We start from the raw sequence: 22,138 nt of genomic DNA on the forward strand, positions 1-22,138 counted from the left end.
TTGTCTATTTTTTATGATTAACAAGCAGGTGTTTTTTTCTTTCTTTGAGACCCGCTGAATATTGGCCCTTCCCCTCGAAACATTTTTGCCCTCTATCGTGGAAGTTTCCCCAAACGAAAAATTCTACCACAAAATTGCCTTAAGTATATCAATTGTATAGTTGCAGTTTATTCTAATGGCATGTTAAACAAGAAATGTGTTTGTCGGAAACACTATATGTCCCCTTCTGCGCCGCTTTGAATTTTTTGTTTGACCTTTGACCTTGAAGGATGACCTTGACCTTTCACCACTCAAAATGGGCAGATCCATTAGATACACATGCGTGCCAAATATGAAGTTGCTATCTTCAATATTGCAAAAGTTATGGCAAAATGTTAATTTGTTGGAGCAAACAAACCATCAGACAGACCAACAGACAGGGCAAAAACAATATGTCCCCCACTATAGTGGTTGGGGACATAAAAATTGAAGATATATAATTGTAAACATTTTTTATATATTAATTACAACTCATTTAAATACGTCAATAACAAAACACATTAGTCGGTATTTTTTAATTGGTAATATTTCCCCAATATTGCCATTATAAAGGCCTTATATTTTGTCCTAAATTTGACTTTCTGCAATATTGTTTTCCACCCAAAAAACCCATGCCTCCCCCCCCCCCTCCCCCACCCCCCCCGAAGACAGAAAACAAGAGATGTGTTTGACAGAAACACAATGCCCCCTTCTGCGCCGCTTTGAAGCCATATATTTGACCGTTGACCTTGAAGGATGACCTTGACCTTTCACTAAAAAAGTGCAGCTCCATGAGATACACATGCATGCCAAATATCAAGTTGCTATCTGAAGCGACATAGAAGTTATGAGCATTTTTCGAAACTTAAACAAAAACCTAAACGCAAAGTGTGACGGTAAGAAAGACGGACAGACAGACGGACGGACAGATCACTATGTCAGAGTATATGTTGATCCAAAAATTAAGCAATTAAATGAAGATGCAAACCTGTGTCTGTGATGTAACTTGTGGACCCAAATTGAACTGAGACACATTCAAGTCTCAGGTATTATCAATGAGCAATTGTCTATTAAAAGATACTTTCATGACCTTTCCTGCCTAGTTTTACCATGCAAGTTGTGTTTCGTTTATCTAGAGAACAGCTATGAATGTATCATGTTACTGTTTACACCCCTTCATCCAAGTTAACCCTTTGCATGCTGGGAAATTTGTCGTCTGCTAAAATGTCGTCTGCTGAATTGAACATATTAGCATTTTCTTCGATTTTTTTTGAAAGAATACTATCAGAATAGCAAACAGTTTGGATCCTGATGAGACGCCACGTTCTGTGGCATCTCATCTGGATCCAAACTGTTTGCAAAGGCCTTAAATATTCGGTTCCCGCATTGTAAGGGTTAAGTGGCCGTCCATGAAATCAAGTATTTAATCCCATCATTATGCAAGCATTATTGACAAAACGCCTCATCTGATCAGTTCAAACAAAGGCTTTTTAATTTGTATTCAATGTTATAAAGTCTTTTATTATAAAGTTTAAAACAGTTTGTTTAAAAAAATAATACAAATTAAGGTATTTAAGGTAGCGCCACTGTAATGGGCACCTTTCCAAATATAATCTAATGTATTATTTTCTTAATCAGCATCATTTTACTGAACTACATGCAAATTTTTAGGTAGGCTTCCCATGCTTAAAAAAAATATACTGATTTTTCAAAACCACCCCACGCTCGGCTTTTGTCCAGTTTATTTGCACCCCTGGGGTATATGAAAGTTCCATTATTCATCCAGATTTCCAAATATGGGCATGCAGTTGGTGTACAGATGCAGTACAAATTTTTAAAGTTTAAACAAGATGAAATAAGTATTCTTTTACATACATTTATTTTTTATAACAAGTTACCTATGGAAGAGCGCCATGAAATGTAAGTGGTTTTAGCCAAGTAGATATTAGGTTGGTTAAAAACAAAGCATCATAAAATTCAAAATAGTATCATTTAAGTAATATTTTGAACTTAGTTTTTATAGATACAGTATCTATATACAGCAAAAATACCAAGAAATAGACAGATTTACCTTTTACTTTTTGAAATAAAAATAAAAATGCAACATGCATGATTCTTATTTCCAGCAGTAAATCACCCAATTTAGCCATAACGTTGTTTTAATTTTAAAAATTGAAGAATAAAAATTGCAACATATTCAACAATAAACATAGCTAATATGCTATATTAAATCAATTACATTGGAAAAGAAATAATACACGTCGCAAAAAGTATGCGTTGTCGGCAGGATTCGAACCTGCGCGGGAAGATCCCAAAAGATTTCTAGTCTACCGGTATTGCCTAAACCACTCTGCCACAACAACTTCACATTAGTTTCTGCTTAAATTAGATATCCATGAGTAAACAGGTAAAAAGGCACTTCGCTCTTTGGAGAAATCACAGGGAATCATTACAGTGGCACTACCTTAACACACAATCAAAACTGAGATACTGTTGACCTTGAACCGACTGGCACAAAATGCAATCGCAAGCTAAGTTTTAAAGCCAGCTTGCTATATTCAAAGTTTCACAAACCGTTTCAATTCAAACTAAGGGTAAAAGCCTCCTGCTAGCCTGTCCGTCTGCCTAACCCCAATCTTCGAAAATCACCAGAAATCAAAATACTTCCCCAAGATCTTAAAACAAGTTTAACATTATACAAACTTGGTGGGCCAATATACACTTTACTCAAGAGAACGAACCTTGCTCGTGAAAAAGCTTAAACCATCACACTGATTCTAGGTAAATCAATACTGGTCTTGAAGAAAACTTAATTCTACAAATTAAAATTGTGAATATATGCAAACAATGTAAAGACAAATTAAAAGATGCAGCATACCTGCATTTCTGACAGTTTCACTTCAATGCCACATACACCGCACTTTTCCATTCCTATTATTCACAGCTGGCCAAATGTGCCTGTAAAAAGTAATATTGTCACTGATTAAATACTTGGGTGTAATCTTCTACTTAAACTGTAACAGTTAACTTGTACTCACCAGATTGCTTCTTTGGTCTTACATGATAAAGCTATCATAAACCTTGCCTGTTTAACAAAAACCAATAATGAATGGTCTGTTGACAACATCAACTCCCGCTATTTACAGCAGAAGACCTACAGGTAATAATCATGTTATTTATCAATAAACATGCCCTTAAACTGACAGCAAATGCAATGTTCACTTATAGATAACAATTAATTATATTTTTATATTTTGCAATTGTAATAAGTTAATAGGTTAAGTGAAGTTAGGTGCCTTTATACAAAAGTGTTGATATATTCATTTGAAATGTAAGTACCTCAACAATCTGATAAAATGATCTATTAATTAACACACACTTGTGTATATTTCCCTAAAGAATGACAGATCAAATAATGTGCGCACTAATATTTTGCTGTCAGTACTTCATACAAACAGCCTGCTATGAAAACAGAATATTATCATCCAAGTGTTCACTTACTTCAAATTTGCCGTAAATCTGGTATTCTTGACTTAAAACTATTTCACAAAGTAACTGCATTACATGGTTTTACGACACCATTATTAATTGACAAAACACAAGAATGGTTCATTATTCTTACGCATATATTATGTTGCATTATTGTATAAATGCGAGTAATTATCAACAAAAATATATTTGGTTTAAATGTAAAAATCAAATATTAACTTATGCAAGTTTTCAGTACTGTTAACAGGGAAATTAAACTCAAACAATTTATAAATACACCAAATCTTTCAAATTACCATCATACACTATCATCAAAAGCTCATAATTCAATAAATAAAAACCTATTTAAGGAATATTTAAAGAATGATATTATTATTAATTACCAAAACATTTACCTTTCAATCCTCAGAGATAACAAGTCCTTGATTTAATCAACCGCCAGCTTTGAGAAACCACAACCTCTCACAATCAAACACTAGGCTGAAGTGAGCTACTGTACTGGGTTATAGAAGCAATGCAACCTTGTGGCTAACAATCGATGATACCATTGCGAGTAAACTGATCGCGATCCAGGAGGGCGGCGTTCTCGCCACGCTAAAATGGCCTGGGAAAAACACTATATGCATCATAGAAAATATGGTAATACAAACCACACTATAAAATGTGGCAAGTTAATTAATTGTAATGGACTGCATGATGATGGAAAACGGATCTAATCCTATGGTGAACATTGTGTTTAATGCATAATATTGTCTAATATTTAATCAGATGTGTTTATGGTGTAAGAACCCAACGATTGAAATAAAATTAAAATTATATTGCGGTTCCCCATTTCCACATTAGAAATATTATGGAGAACATAATATAAGCAATGAGAAATACAGGGCTATTAAATCCTAATACAATGTGATTAAATAACTATGACAGGTACAACAGAATGCTCCGATAATGGTTTTTAACCCAATGTCGAGGTAAAACAAGCAATCATAATGCATCATTGAAAATAGTATAATATTATGTTGAAACCTTTCAATTATGAAGTTAATTATTAACTTAATTATTACTGGAATGCGTAAAAAAACTTGCAATGTTATATAACAATATTGAAAAGGCAGTCACTTAAAACTTCGATATAAAAACAAACATGAAAGAAAAATTTAACATTCTTTGGATTGACATGTGTTATGACCTGAAAAATACTTAAAACTTCGATATGAAAACAAACATGATAGAAACATTTAACATTCTTTGGATTGACATGTGTTATGACCTGAAAAATACTACCTATATTAAAAATGTCTTAATTGTTGGACTCTTTGAAATCTGTCTGGACTCCTAAATTCCAAAATTAAGGAGTCCAAAGGACTCCTTACTCACATTAGTTCGTGTCAAACACTGGTACAAGTGATTATATATGCTCAGTTTTGACAGAATTAGAAGTTATTAAAAGCATGTTCATGTCTTTTGTGATCAATTGTCAAGTATTTTCAAACTGCATTGCACGTATGCAGGGACACAGTTTTATTTAAGGGATTTTTGTTAAATCAAAACATTAAGCAGTTTTGTAGTAAAATCAAGTTCAATTGTGTAATAATATAGCTATATACAGGTGTTATTGAATCTCTTTAATAATCAAAATCATATTAAAAAAACAGTTTATTCTTATATTTATATCTTAAAGCGGGTATATACGATCTTGTCAAATATTTATTAATTAATATAAAATGTGTAAAAAACTTATTATACATATATTTCAATATAAACTAAAATACAAGTTAAGAAGAACATTGTGTCGAAAAATGCTAAATAAGCCAGATATTTAATTCTGAAAGCGAAAAAGGCTGTACAGCCGAATTCGCCAGCATGTATATCATGCATGTACGATGTGAATCTAAATTTAGTTTAACAGTTCATTTGAAATTCCTGCAGCGATATCGATTCATATGACACACAAACACTTACTAAAAAGACGAATGCATTGGTTATTGTAGGAAAATAATTACGAATTATCTTCGTCACAATCGGCTCGGGGTGCTAATTTGTATTTGCTGTATTTTATGAAATTCGTCTTAAATGTATCATTTTTCTTGCATATTGTGTGTTATTATTACATATTTGTATCAATATTTTACAATTCAGCACATATAAAAATCGTATATACCCGCTTTAATATATTAACTTTGCAAAATAACGTGTTTAATATGTACTTACATTCTCTCTTGCTATCATTTCACTACAGTCACTGCACTGTCTAACGCTTTTTGGGCAGAATTCCTCAACATAGTTCGGAAATGCAAACCCACCCAAAAAATGAATTATTAGGCCATTATTTTTCTGAATTTGTTGACAGATTATAAAAAACAACAACATCAGATGGGCGGTTGGTAAAAAAAAAAAAAAATCTTCAAAGTGAAAATGAAGGGTTTAAATGAAGTTCACTTACTGACTTCATTTGAGAAAACGCTGAGAACACAAAATGTAGACTGTCTTAGCTGTGATTTTTCAATAACAAAGTTTTGTATAAATTATGATATTAGCTGTACAACTATACGCATTTTCTGCTTGGGTGAGCCTATAATAAGGATGATAATTAAATTATTGGTCTTTGTGTGGCATGACAGACATCATCCATGTTTAAGCTCATGCAACTGTATTTTGTGAAACAATTTGAAAAAAATGTTTGATTATGATAAAGGGTGATTAGACAAACATGCATTATTAACTAAGCTAAAGCTTGTGCAAGGCGTAAGTAATGATGAATACCACTCTCGGAGCTGCATGATGTAATATGTAGAAAGTTTTGCCTATATAGACAAATGTTTAAAGTTATTTGATTTTAGTATAGATTATTGCAGACGGTGATCACTTTTAGTATTACTGCAGCCTTCAAAATTTACAGGCTTTCCAGAGACAAGGCCCTTGGAATATCACATCTTTGAACTATTGAACAGTCACATTAATATTTTGGTCTTAGAGTGGAAAAAGTGTTAAAGGCATCACTAGGAACATGGGTAGCTACATTGTTGCAGGTTTAAACTTATTGAAAGATAAATTTACATCTAATCTGGTCCCTAATTTACCATGTCAATTTACAGTAATTATTAGTAATGGCTGGCAAAAATTGCTCATGAATTCTTTTGATAAAGAAGTGAAACTTCAGCAGTATTGCATTCTTATTATACACAAGTTTGTGGTCCTTAACCCATTTATGCCTAGTGGACTCTCCCATCCTTCTAAATTGGATCAATTTATTTCTAAAATTAGGGATGTCTAGTATATTTATTTCTATATTAAGAATATTTGTTACATAAATGTCCTTAAGCAAACAGCGCAGACCCTGATGAGACGCTGCATCATGCGGCGTCTCATCTGGGTCTACGCTGTTTGCCAAGGCCTTTTTTCTAGACGCTAGGCATAAATGGGTTAATTTATGGCAAGTGACCAAGTGCCAAAACAGTACAGCACATTCTGTGAGAGATGCACAAACTTTCTTAAAAACTGTCAATAACCATAAGACATCCGGTTACAGAAACCTGATAATGAAATGTTGAATTCAGAAATAGAAAAGTGAAGCAACCTTGATATATGATTGATTTAAAAGATAACAATGAACAATATTTATGTTGCAGTAACTGGTGTCAGATTTAACACACTTGACTTATGTCACAATCAAAGGCATTCATGCATTTAAGATAAGTGAGATAACTGAAATATAACTGCACATTACAAACAAGGCGTGACACATATCTATTGATCCATTAGCCACAGACACCATATTTTATAGCTCACTTAAACTTTAAGAGGCAGTATTTTAACACTTCACCACTTAGATACGTATTTTCACGCATTTGAAGTCCCTTAGAAAGTTGAATTTAATTTAAGACCTTTCTTACTAAATTCAAGTTGTAAAATCTTCAATTCCAACCCTTTAATAGATACTGATGAGCAGCAAACAGCATAAAACTTGAACAGACTGCAAGTTACATAGCAATTTTTAATTTGCTTCTGAGTGGGAAAGGGTTCATTTGGGGATTGTTAGCTTTTAAGCCCTGATTTTGTATTGTTTAACATCATAGGAAATATTTTGGTTTAAGTCAAGATACAATATATTTTGTTGATATTGTTTAGTTTAGTTAAAGATTTTCAAAATCTTGCTTAAATGTGAACAAGTCCTTTGTAAATACAATTTTAAAACTAAAGTCTAATAGGTTCTTTTACTTTTTAGGAACATAAAAAAAAAATGTTTGGCAGTTACTGTTTTTATAACAAGAGGGCAAAGATGGCCCTAGTTCACTCACCTGAGAGGAGTCAGTTCCTTCAATCTTTACCAAACATCAAACTTGACCTAGATATTGTCCAGACAAACATCCTGGTCAAGTTTCATCATTATTGAACCAAAACTCTGGCATATGGAGTGATTTTGTTTTTGTAAGATTTGACCTGGTGGCCTATATTTTGAGTTGACCCCCCTTACCAACCATCAAACTTTGCTAACAAAAATAAATATTATGACCACGATTCATAAAATCTGAAACGAATTTGTGACCTCTAGAGTGTTTACAAGGATTTTGTATAATATAATGAAAATTTGGACAATCTAAGGGCAATAATTATGGCATTAATTATGTGATATATATAAAACCAATCTTTTCACCAAGTTTCATGATGATTGGGCAAAAAATGTGACTTCTAGAGTGTTCACAAGCTTTTACATAAATATAAAAAAACTGCCCCCCCCCCCCCCCCCGCTGGCTATGTTATTCAACTGACCGGAACCATTTTCAAACTCAACTCTCATATCAAAGAAACAAATTTTCTGACCAAATTTCATGACTATTGGGCCAAAAATGTGAGTGTTCACATGTTTTCACTGTATACATATAGAGAAAAATGCCCCGCCCACTGGCGGCCATGTTTTTTCACCGATCTGGACCATTTTCGAACTCGTCCGAGATATCAATAAAACCAATGTTTTGACCAACTTTCATGATGATTGGGCAAAAATTGTGACTTCTAGAGTGTTTACAAGGTTTCTCTTTAGCCAAATAAGGAAAACTGCCCCCTGGCAGCCATGTTATTGAACTGACCAGAACCATTTTCGAACTCTACTCTCATATCAAGGAAACAAATGTGCTGACCAAATTTCATGAAAATTGGGCCAAAAATGTAATTTCTAGAGTGTTCACATGTTTTCACTATATACATATAGAGAAAAATGCCTCGCCCACTGGCGGCCATGTTTTTTCACCGATCTGGACCATTTTCGAACTCGTCCGAGATATCAATAAAACCAATGTTTTGACAAACTTTCATGATGATTGGGCAAAAATTGTGACTTCTACAGTGTTTACAAGGTCTCTCTATAGCCAAATAAGGAAAACTGCCCCGCCCACTGGCGGCCATGTTTTTCAATGGACCGGAACCACTTTTGAACTCAACCAACATATTATTCAGACAAACATTTTGACAAAGTTACATGAAGATTTGGCATGAAATGTGACTTCTACAGTGTTTACAAGTTTTTCCTTTTTTTTGACCTAGTGACCTAGTTTTTGACCCGGCATGACCCAGTTTTGAACTCGACTGAGATTTGATTGGGACAAAGCTTCTGACCAAGTTTCATGGAGATCGGACAATAAATGTGGCCTCTAGAGTGTTTACAAACAAATGTGGACGGACAGACGACGGACAAAGACCGGTCACAAAAGCTCACATGAGCAATCAGGTGAGCTAAAAAGATGCAATGATTATAATGCACACATGTCAGATGGATAACAAAGTTATAAGGTGTTCAAAACATCTACATGATAAATTCCATTTTTGATTGATTTAATAAGAAAATTCTATCAACTTGCCCATTATATTGTTTCATGATCCAAGGCATAAGCTTTCTTGAGTTATCATCCAAAAACCTTTTTACTGTGTCAAGTAACTGTGACCTTGACCTAGTGACCTGAAAGTCAATACGGGTCATCTGCAAGTCATGATCAAAGTACCTATGAAATTTCATGATCCTAGGCATAGGCCTTTTTGAGTTATCATCTGGAAACCATTTTTCTAAGTTGAAACACTGTGACCTTGACCTTTGACCTAGTGACCTGAAAATCAATAGGGGTCATCTGCAAGTCATGATCAATGTACCTATGAAGTTTCATCATCCTAGGCATAAGCGTTCTTGAGTAAAACAATTTTACTATTTTGTGTCACCTTAATGTACCTATGAAGTTTCATGATCCTAGGCTGAGCGTTCTTGAGTTATCATCCGGAAACCATTTTTCTAAGTTGAGTCACCGTGACCTTGACCTTTGACCTAGTGACCTGAAAATCAATAGGGGTCATCTGCAAGTCATGATCAATGTACCTATGAAGTTTCATGATCCTAAGCATAAGCGTTCTTGAGTTATCATCCGGAAACCATTTTACTATTTCGGGTCATCTCGACCTTGACCTTTGACCTAGTGACCTCAAAATCAATAGGGATCATCTGCAAGTCATGATCAATGTACCTATGAACTTTCATGATCTTAGGCATAAGCATTTTTGAGTTATCATCCAGAAACCATTTTACTATTTCGGGTCACTGTGACCTTGACCTTTGACCTAGTGACCTCAAAATCAACAGGGTCATCTGCGAGTCATGATCAATGTACCTATGAAGTTTCATGATCCTAGGCGTAAGCGTTCTTGAGTTATCATCCGGAAACCATTTTACTATTTCGGGTCACCGTGACCTTGACCTTTGACCTAGTGACCTCAAAATCAATAGGGGTCATCTGCGAGTCATGATCAATGTACCTATGAAGTGTCATGATCCTAGGCTTAAGCGTTCTTGACTTATCATTCAGAAACCATCTGGTGGACAGACATACAGACCGACATAAGCAAAACGATAAACCCCCTCTTCTTCGAAGGGGGGCATAAAAATGTGACTTCCATAGTGTTCAATCACAAGGTTTGACCGAAACCATTTTTGAACTCAACTCTCGTATCAAAGAAACAAATGTTCTGACCAAATTTCATGAAAATAGGGCCAAAAATGTGACTTCTAGAGTGTTAACATGTTTTCACTATATACATATAGAGAAAAATGCCTCGCCCACTGGCGATCATGTTTTTTCACCAATCCGAACCATTGTTGAACTCGTGCCAGATGTCAATAAAACCAATGTTTTAACCACTTTTCATGATGATTGGGCAAAAATTGTGACTTCTAGAGTGTTAACAAGGTTTCTCTATAGCCAAATAGGGAAAACTGCCACTATATACATGTGCATATAAAGAAAAATGCCCCGCCCGCTGGCGGCCATGTTTTTTCACCGATCTGGACCATTTTCGAACTCATCTGAGATATCAATAAAACTAATGTTGTGACCAACTTTCATGATGATTGGATGAAAATTGTGACTTCTAGAGTGTTTACAAGGTTTCTCTATAGCCAAATAGCGAAAACTGCCACTATATTCATATAGAGAAAAATGCCCCGCACACTGGCGGCCATGTTTTTTCACCGATCTGAACCATTTTCAAACTCATCCGAGATATCAATTGAATCAATGTTTTGACCACCTTTCATGATGATTGGGCAAAAATTGTGCCTTCTACAGTGTTTACAAGGTTTCTCTATAGCCAAATAAGGAAAACTGCCCCGCCCACTGGCGGCCATGTTTTTCAACAGACCGGAACCACTTTTGAACTCAATCAAGATATCATTAGGACGAACATTTTGACAATGTTACATGAAGATTGAACATAAAATGTGACTTCTACAGTGTTTAGAAGGTTTTTCTTTTTTTTGACCTAGTGACCTAGTTTTTGACCCGGCACAACCCAGTTTCGAACTCGGCCGAGATTTTATTGGGGCAAAGCTTCTGACCAAGTTTCATGAAGATGGGACAACAAATGTGGCCTCTAGAGTGTTTACGAGCAAATGTTAACGGACGGACCAACGACGGACAAAGACCGGTCAGAAAAGCTCACCTGAGCCATCAGGTGAGCTAAAAAAAAATACTTAAAGCATTTTAGACGGTATGTTACGGAATCCGGATAGTGCCACCTATAATCTCGCCCTTCTTTCATCAAGGGCGACACACAACACACGAAGTGATACTGAATATTTTGCGCGATACTCAAAGCGATGCATGATATTTTGCGCGACACACGAAGCGACGTGCGATATTTTGCACGATACACGAAGCGACGCAAAATATTTACCACGATATATCGCCTTTTGGGCTACCTACACAAGGGCAATATTTTGTGGTACATTCTCGCGCATCGCTTCGTGTATTGTGCAAAATAATGCGCGTTGCTTAGTGTGTTGCGCAAAATATCATGCATCGCTTTGAGTATCACACAAAATATTGTGCGTCGCTTTGAGTATCATGCAAAATATCGTGTATCGCTTCATGTGTCGTGTCTTGCCCTTGATGAAAGAAGGGCGAGATCATAAATGGCACTATCCGGATTCCGTAGTATGTAGATTATTAACAATTAACCAATGACAGTAAATTCTTCACAAAACATTTTTGAAAACATGCATTCACACAAAATTGTCTTAAAGGGGCGGGTTAACAGATTTTCCTGTTTTTGGAAAAAGACATCAAATGTTTTGACTAATAAACTACATTATCTGCAAAAAGGCTAAAATAATTATAACAGCAAGGAATACAAGTTAAATAACAACGTGTGCCTCCAAACGGATTTGAAACTGGAACCTTTAGGAGCAAACTATAACCCCTGGAACTTCAGGCTTATCAAAGCGTATTTTAAACACCACATGTATTTCATTAATGTACATGCATTTTATCTCCAAATAATAATACTGATTTTGATTGATAATTATCCATAAACCGACCACAATAATTTTAACATGCTTGTTACTGAGGAGTATTACATGTATTTTGCTTGTTTGAATACATGGCATAGTAACATTAAATTGTGAATCTATGACACTTTGTTTTAATCATTTTTCCATTTGTATTGCATTTACATAGATATGAAGCAAATTTGTAAGGTTAAACAATAAATACCTGCAATTCTTCCACTCTCACTTGAGTCCCACACTCTCCACACTTTTCCATTCTGTTCTGATCTGGAAATGAACAATCACATTAACCCACTTAAGCCTAGTGGACTCTCCCATCCTTCTAAATTGGATCAATTTATTTCCAAAATTAGGGATGTCTAGTATATTTAGTCTATATTTAGAATATTTCTTACAAAAATTAATTTAAGCAAACAGCGCAGACCATGATGAGACGCCGCATCATGCTGCGTCTCATCTGGGTCTATGCTGTTTGCCAAGGCCTTTTATAGACGCTAGGCATAAATGGGTTAAATACCAGTATTATCAAACTTTAAGTTGATAACAATCCTTGTAGATCTGAATTCTTCTGCCCAGTCCCTTAAAATCAAATCTTGTTTCAACATTACAGTATTTGTTGACTTATTAAACTGATTATATCTTCCCAGTTAAAGTAAAATGGCATGGTCACCTTTGGTGTACATCTTAAGTGCAGTCTTTAAACTAGAGCTTTGTCACAGACGTGACGTATACCCCCCACGTGCCGCATTGACACAGACTATTTTGCATGCTGTCTTCACAAAACATGAGAATATAATTTATGGTGATTTTTAAGAATTATTATGCCATTATTATTTATGGCCATTTTGACCTTTCAACTGTTGAATTCTTTCGCATGACACTCCGTCCAATGACTGTGATCAATGTCCAATGTACAGAGTCATTTTAAAATCTCACAATGAATGACATAGTTATGGCCTGGACAAGCTCATTTATGGCCATTTTTCACTTTTGAACTCCAAGTGTAACCTTGACCTTGGAGATATTGACGTAATTCTTTCGAATGACACATTGTCCAAAGATTGTGAACAAATGTACCAAGTAATTTTAAAATCTCACAATGAATGACATATTCATGGCCCGGACAAGCTCATTTATGGTCATTTTTGACCTTTGAACTCAAAGTGTGACCTTGACCTTGGAGATAAGGACGTGATTCTTTCGTGTGACACACCGGCCAATGATGGTGAACAAATGTGCCAAATGATTTTAAAATCTCACAATGAACAACATAGTTATGGCCCGGACAAGCTCATTTATGGCCATTTTTGACCTTTGAACTTAAAGTGTGACTTTCACCTTGGAGATATCAATGTAATTCTTTCGCGGGACACACAGTCCAATGATGGTGAACAAATGTGCCAAATGATTTTAAAATCTCACAATGAACGACATAGATATTGCCCCGACAAGGTTATTTATGGCCATTTTTGATCTTTGAACTCAAAGTGTGACCTTGCCATTATGATTTTAAAATCTCACAATAAATGGTAAAGTTATGGCCCGGACAAGCATTTGACCCTTGAACTCCAAGTGTGACCTTGACCTTGGAGATATTGACGTACTTTTTACACACAACACACCGTCCCATGATGGTGATCAAATGTACCAAGTTATTTTAAAATCTAATGATAAATGACATAGTTATGGTCTGGACAAACTTTCGGTTTATAACACACTAAGTGACCCGGTGACCTAGTTTTTGATCCGGCATGACCCATATTCAAACTTGACCTATACATCATCAAGATACAACTTGTGACCAAGTTTGGTGAAGATCGGATGAAATTTCGGGACAGACCGACAGATAGACCGACCGACAGACAGACCGACAAAGTGACTCCTATATAGCCCCCATTACCAATGGTAATGGGGGTATAATGATATCATTGTTATCTAAAATACAGTGTAACATAACTTTAACAGAATTTCATTTATTATAGATGCTAATAAGAAATATTTTCCAAAAAAGCATCAGTTAGCAAGTTCAAGTCAGTCAAATAAATAATGACAATTTCTTTTCCATAACAATATGACATGATGCATGGAAAAGGTTTTTATGCTCTGATCATATAATCAGGAAAATATCAGCCTGGTTCTGGGATAACTGGGCTTAATCATGTGGGTAAATGTTCATACTAGATTAGCCTGTGCTGTCTTTGGGCCCTAATGGGTATTCTCGTTTAAAGGAAGTCTCTTCTAAACAAACATCAAGTCTAGGCATAAAGTGTCATCCCAGATTAGCCTCTTAGCGCAGGCTTATCTGGAATGACACTTTACGCACATGCATCAACCCTTTGCATGCTGTGAAATTTGTCGTCTGCTAAAATGTTGTCTGCTTTATTTCTAAAATTAGCATTTTCTGCGATTTTTTTCAAAGAATATTATCAGAATAGCAAACAGTTTGGATCCTGATGAGACGCCACGCTCTGTGGCCTTCAAAATTCGGTTCCAGCACTGAAAGGGTTAAGCCCAGTTTTCTCATAAGCTGGCTTATATATTTTCCACTTCATTTATTCTTTTGATTTCCTAGTGGGATCTTCTATAATCAATAATTGATTTAGTTGTGTATACTTGCATGGAAGGTACTATTGACTTTGATATTTTTCTGTTTATTAAGCAGATATTCAACATTTCACAAAATATTGTTTATGCTATCAGCAATGTTTGTAACTACGACACTGAAGTCTGGATTTTAGCTTCTGCCTTTCACATGTATATTATTGTGCATTTGTCAAATAGTATAAAAATAATAATCCCTGCAAATGAATTCTGACTGATTGTTACCTAATGGCAGACAACTGAGTAATACATTTGCACTACACTAAAAGACGACACCCATTATTTGGTAAGACAATATTTGTTGGTACATATATATTCAGTATCGTATACCAAAGAGTACCCAATGGAAGGTTTGTTGTATGTAGACATCTACTTAGATGTCACAGATAACGGGCATCAGAATTTTATTAGGTGAAACTGGATAGTAGCCCACTGAAATTATGGATTATGAGTGTAAACAGGTCTATTATTTGGACTTACATGCTGGAAGAAAGTGGAGACCTTTGAACTTGATTCAACTCAGAATAAAAGATGGCTCGCTACTAGGTATCAGTGCTCACTCTGGCCTCCAGAAAATAATAGCCATATTTTTTTTCCTTAAAAAAATAATAGCCAAAACATATGCGGACTTTTCCGCAAAACGGTACTGAAGGCAAAAAAAAGAAAAAAACATGAATCTCATTTTATCTATGTTTTATTAAATGTATATCTATTGATTTAAGTTATAATATATATATATACTCAAAAACAAGCATAATATCAGTGTGTCATTTTCTTATAAAATATTATCATGGCTTTACAATAAAGAATACAATCAATGTTGTGGGTGTGACTTAACAAACCAGATCTCAGCTACAGTTACATACACATAAGAATTAAGGTAGTGCACCTCTAATGATTTCCCGCGATTTCTTCGAAGGTTGAAGAGCCTACTATTAGGTGCCGTAGCCTAGTGGTTAAGGCGATAGACTAGAAATCTTTTGGGATATTCCCGCGCAGGTTCGAATCCTGCCGACGACGTATACTTTTTTGCGACGCGTTTTATTTATTTTCTAACGTAATTTGATTTAATATGGCATATAAGCTATATTTATTGTTAAATATGTTGCAATTTTTATGCACATTTTTCAATTATTAAAATTAAAACAACGTTATGGCGAAATTGGGTGATTTACTGTTGAAAATACGAACCATGCATGTTGCATTTTTATTTTTATTTCAAAAAGTAAACGGTAAATCTGTCTAGTTCTTGGTATTTTTGCTGTATATAGTGTTTCTATAAAAACTAAGTTTAAAATATGACTTAAATGATACTATTTTGAATTTTATGACACTTTGTTTTTAACCGACCCAATTTTTACTTGGCTGAAATCACTTACATTTCATGGTGCTCTTCCATAGATAAAAATTTGTAAAAAATAAATGTCTGTAAAAGAATACTTATTTCATCTTGTTTAAACTTTAAACACCTTTACAGCATCTGTACACACCAACTGCATGCCCATATTTGGAAATTTGAATGAATTATGGAACTTTTATATACCCCAGGGGTGAAAATAAACTGGACAAAAGCCGAGCGTGGGGGTGGTTTTGAAAAAATCGGTATATTTTTTTAAAAAGCATGGAAAGCCTACCTACAAATTTGCATGTAGTTCAGTGAAATGATGCTGATTAAGAAAATAATTAATTAGATTATATTTGGATATGTGCCCATTAGAGGTGCACTACCTTAAGGGCAGAGGCCCCAACCCACCCAGAGCACTAATTATACTATTTTTTATAGTTTTTCCAATTGCAATTTTTGGTGAATACTCGAAATATTATAAACCACACCTTCCGTATCACCGCATGTGTATTCGTCATTCTATTTTTGCTGTTATGAACTTCGAAAATAAATCATAATGGACGAAAAAATACAGTATCCGAAAACGGTAATCCGAACAATTGTACGCGTTTTGCACATGAAATATGCATAATATAAAATATTAATATGCATAATCTAAAATGTGCATATCGTTCGACTACTTTATCTCTTAATACGGCGTTTGCCATCGGCCGCAATATTGTAGGCAGAGGCCAATATCAATTTTTAATGATTTATTCCAAAAATAACACTTTCGCAATGCCGATCATGTTTACATCAATTAACGTCACAGCGCGTGAGTTAAAATACACCACCTTAGTGTAATTCCAAACACGTGTTTCGTTAAAATTAGCTGACCATGGCATATGCCGGGTCCCTTTGAATTGGGAAAACCAGGTTACCTGGTTAAAAATTGGAATCATTATGTTAAAGCAGACGACAAACAGCGGTAATTACGGGGATAATTAGTTGATGGCGATTAAATAATTATTTCATCAAGCAATGTTCAACGTAATCTAATTGCAGAAAAAATGGCGTGCAAAACAAAACCAGCCAACAATATTAGCGGCGATTTTCAATAATGACGATTAAATAATAATTGGCGAAAAATTAACAAAGATCTAACAGTTACCGATAATTGGTAAAGCACAGGGAGATTAAAGACGTTTTTTCCGAAATATATCACTGCTGTCGGACACTGATTGAGAAAAATGCTCTAGGCCACAATGTCGCAGAAGTTATTGACGCGTGTATGACAATACACAGGGTCGAGTGTGTACACAGGTAATCTCGTTATCGATTTTTCCTGCTTGATGGCCCGATTTGCAGGCGTTTCGCAATCGCGGGACAACATTTAGTGGCAATTTGTTTTTTTATTTAGGCGGATAAAATAATCGCCATTTTTTCTAGACAATTTTAAGAAATAATAGCCAGTTGGATAAAATAATCGCCATTGGCGATAATGTCTGGCAGCAGCGTGAGCACTGAGGTATCCAGTAGGGTGGACCACACGTAACGGGAAATTGGTGAATATCTGTGGTTTATGGACGTTTCGTGCCACTACCAGTTCGTGCCACTGATATTTGTGTTGAAAAGGGGTAGACGTTTCGTCCCACTGATAATATATAGGCGGATAGGTGTGAATAATGCCGTATAGGTGTGAATGATATTGGGGTGTATATAAATGTAGAAAATTACAACAATGTTGACAATTATGATTATAAATAACAAACAAATAAAATGATTTATCGTTAGTATACTAATATTTGTAAATAGTGTATTATATGCGATAAACATAAAGCATAAAGTGTTGTTATTTTTTATGAATCATGTGTATGGGCTTGTAATAATAAAAAAAAAAGATTTATTGTTAGTATAAAAACATGTGTGCATAGTTCATTATGTTTAATAAATATAAAACATGAAATGCTGTTATTTTCTATGCTTCAATTGTATGTATTATATACATACAAAATAATATATAACATGAATGAACAGTAATACAATTTAAAATAAAGTTGGTCTTTTTCTTTTACGAAAAGCTTTTGCTTTACTATCGACTCACAAACTTTCAATTAGCCGTATGTGTCTTTACGTAATTAGCAAACAATTAATTACCGACTCGGGCCTTCAATTTACCGACACGGGCCTTTAATGGCCAATAAGTAACCAATTAGTAAACAACTCACCGCTTTAATTATGGTACAAACTGTGTATGTGTGTATCAGAGTTTATTTACAGGTCCTACCGGCCTCTTCACGAGGTCTTTGAGGTAAACTGTGTAATTCATTGAAAGAGTAAATAAAGTCAGTTGAACACACAGCCAGACGGTACGAACGAACAACGACGTTAAATGTATATTTTTACATGTATAGAATAATAAAGCAATATATTATTTTCAATTGATAGTTATAATTTAAATATTATCTTATAAAAACTAATATATCATATTTTCATTGGATAGTTATAATTTAAATATTATTAAATACAAACTAATATACATCATAGTTCACAGCATATTTTTTTTCCAGGATGGCATCGCAGAATCAACGGTAGAGCATAGCGTCCTGACCTAGGGTTTTACGTGCTCGTCCCCCTATTGCGCCGTGAGGCAGAAACAGTGGATCTGACAATCCGCCTTGTGTCAAAGCATGCCCTGACTCGGGTACACTTTTGTATATGTGTATTAAAACAATGTTTGAATATATTTATGTAATCAATCTAGATATTGTTAAAATGTATGCATGCATTCACTTCTGATGTTGTTAATGTCAATTTATTGCAAATGTTTGTATATATTTATGTAATCTCTGCCAACACAAGATAATCCTACAAGATTGGGTAGGATGCATTTTTTTGTTTAAAATGTATATTTTCATCCACTTCCGATGTTTTAATACATTTATGTAATGTATTGTTAATGTATTATATGAAGCATTTAAATTGACTCTTAAACAATCTTGAAAAAAAACAATGTTGTTTTCCCATTGAACAGATGTTACAATCAAAGATGCGAAAGTTTCCTGTTATGATTTCACACCTATACGGTATTATTCACACCTATCCGCCTATATATTATCAGTGGGACGAAACATCCAATGCCCTCCTACACAAATATCAGTGGCACGAACTGGTAGTGGCACGAAACGTCCAGCACCCATATCTGTTACGCAGTGGAATTTGGTGGATTGTTACCTTTTTTGCATTTTGTCACGCAGAGGGACACAAAGACATTTTTGAAAGTTGAAATTCAATTTATTAGGTTTACTGTAAATAAATTAAAGGGTTTTTGTATTATAAAATATACAGTTAAGTCCTTATGATAAGTTATTAAAGAACACAAATGTTGGATCGCCAATTTCTATGACATTGTCAAGGTCAAAGTAATGGTTGGTTTTAGTTATTATATCAAGCAGTACTGATGTTAGATGAAACAGCGTAGTCTGCCAAACATGTCATGTAGGAATAGTGTGAATAGGTTAAAATTAGGTCAAGGTCATAATGAAGTTGATTGATGGGGGACAGGTGATAAGCAACAACAATATAAGTAGAAGAGAATTGTAGCAAGTGGTGTTATTGTTGGGCACATTAGTTAAATGTTCAAGACCTGTCCCACACAGATGGTTTGAAATAGTCCAAAATGGAAATAGTCCATATAAGGTCAAGGTCAATGTAAAAGTGATATGGGATGATATGGATGGACTGGCGATGTTTATGACGTCTTCAGTATCAAGAGTGTTGTGTCAGGTAGTGTTGCTAGTAAACAAAACAATTAGTTAGCAATAAAATAGCCAATTTGATACAAGTTCCAATTAGGTCGTTGTCAAGGTTAAGTGAGTGGATGTAGAAGAGTGGTTTACATCAACTCTGAAAATATCAAAGAGCTACAACAATTTGGACTGGTGCTATAATCACTGCATTCCTTCAAATGCTTATATTTAATATTTGCATTTTTGAGTAATATGTATGAAATTGATATAAATGCAATGCAGCGGGTTCATTATATGGCCCAGTTATCATATAATTTAAATACCCCAAAAATATATTCAAAGTTCAGAGGATAATTTAAAATTAATCTTCTTTCTTTGTTGTAAAAATTATTTTTAAACAACTCATGCTCCAAATTACTGAAATGGAACACCCAAGGAACATAAAATATTACAGTGATGTATTCAGTGTCTTTATAAGAGTATAAAGTATTGTAACCTCTTTACAGCCAATGATTTTGGTAAAATTTCAGATCTTGTTGGGGATTTAAAGCCTTTGAGTTCTGATTTAGATCAAAATGAAAAACCTAGATTTTTCAAAGATTGAAATGTTAAGTGATGTGCGTCATAATTAACAATTAGTCAAAGCATTTCTTACAGGATAAAAATGTTTTACTTTGATAACACGGATAGATAAGCAGTAACATTTCCTTTCAATTATGATTACTTCAAATGAGTTGTATTGTACAGAGTGATTGCAAATGTTGGTGTAAATTGGTGTCATCTGCATACATTTCAATTGAGAATGTCGGCAAATTGTACAATATTTAAAAATGTGCCAATTATCCTAGTTTTTAGCTCGACTATTATATATGAAATATATATAGTGGAGCTATCCTAATCACCCCGGCGTCAGCGTCTGTTTCCGTTAGCGTGCAAATTTTAAAGTGTTCGTACTACCCCAATTATTTTCATTGTCCCTTGACATATTGCTTTCATATTTTGCATACTTGTTAACCAACATGACCCCAACCTATAAACAAGAGCAGACAACTCTATCAAGCATTCTGTCATAATTATGGCCCCTTTTCCACTTAGAATATGCAGCAAATGTTAAAGTTTGCGTACTACCCCATTTATTTTCATTGTCCCTTTACATATTGCTTTCATATTTTGCATACTTGTTTACCAACATCACCCCAACCTATAAACAAGAGCAGACAACTCTATCAAGCATTTTGTTATAATTATTGCCCCTTTTATACTTAGAATATGCATATTATTGATAAATCTATGTTAAAGTTTGCGTACTACCCCAAATAATTCCTTTATCCTTTGACATATTGCTTTTATATGTTGCATACTTGTTTACCAACATGAACCCAACCTATAATCAAGAGCAGACCACTGTATCAGGCATTTTGACATAATTTTGGCCCCTTTTACACTTAGATAATTGAACATTTTGCTTAAATTGCCATAACTTCTATATTTATGATCACATTTTATTATTACTTTGACAAAACAACACTTACTTGAATACCACAATGGATTCCACCCAAACAATACCCCACGCCCCTACCCAGAATCCCTTCCCCCCCCCCCCCCAACCTCCCCCCCCATTTTTTATGTCCCCCACTATAGTAGTGGGGGAGTTTTTGCCCTGTCTGTTGGTCTGTTGGTTTGTTTGCGCCAACTTTAACATTTGCAATAACTTTTGCAATATTGAAGATAGCAACTTGATATTTGGCATGCATATTTATCTCATGGAGCTGCACATTTTGAGTGGTGAAAGGTCAAGGTCATCCTTAAAGGTCAAAGGTCAAATATATGGGTCAAAATATTGCTCATTTAATGTACACTTTTGCAATATTTCAATATTCAAGATAGCAACTTGATATTTGGCATGCTCATGGAGCTGCACATTTTGAGTGTTGAAAGGTCAAGGTCAAGGTCATCCTTCAAGGTCAAAGGTTAAATATATGGGTCAAAATCGCTCATTTAATGTACACTTTTGCAATATTTCAATATTAAGATAGCAACTTGATATTTGGCATGCATGTGTATCTCATGGAGCTGCACATTTTGAGTGGTGAAAGGTCAAGGTCATCCTTCAAGGTCAGAGGTCAAATATAT

General features: G+C 34.7%; 1 protein-coding gene and 1 long non-coding RNA gene across 2 annotated transcripts in view; one reads left to right on the top strand and one right to left on the bottom strand.

The window, feature by feature from the left end:
• The window catches only part of LOC127840178 (TNF receptor-associated factor 5-like), a 29,901-nt gene extending 25,755 nt beyond the window's left edge, over positions 1–4,146 (bottom strand). Inside the window, exons 1-2 of the mRNA XM_052368672.1 lie at positions 3,903–4,146; positions 2,897–2,976 (exon numbers count right to left, since the gene is read on the bottom strand). Of these exons, the coding sequence (XP_052224632.1) occupies positions 2,897–2,947 (51 nt within the window). The 5' untranslated portion in view covers positions 2,948–2,976; positions 3,903–4,146. The remainder of the gene's footprint in view (positions 1–2,896; positions 2,977–3,902) is intronic.
• A 9,726-nt stretch (positions 4,147–13,872) lies between these two features.
• The window catches only part of LOC127840077 (uncharacterized), a 64,661-nt gene continuing 56,395 nt past the window's right edge, over positions 13,873–22,138 (top strand). Inside the window, exon 1 of the long non-coding RNA XR_008030390.1 lies at positions 13,873–13,982. This is a non-coding gene — a long non-coding RNA (uncharacterized LOC127840077). The remainder of the gene's footprint in view (positions 13,983–22,138) is intronic.

This window comes from Dreissena polymorpha, chromosome 7 (assembly GCF_020536995.1).
Source record: "Dreissena polymorpha isolate Duluth1 chromosome 7, UMN_Dpol_1.0, whole genome shotgun sequence".
Taxonomy (NCBI): Eukaryota; Metazoa; Mollusca; class Bivalvia; order Myida; family Dreissenidae; genus Dreissena; species Dreissena polymorpha.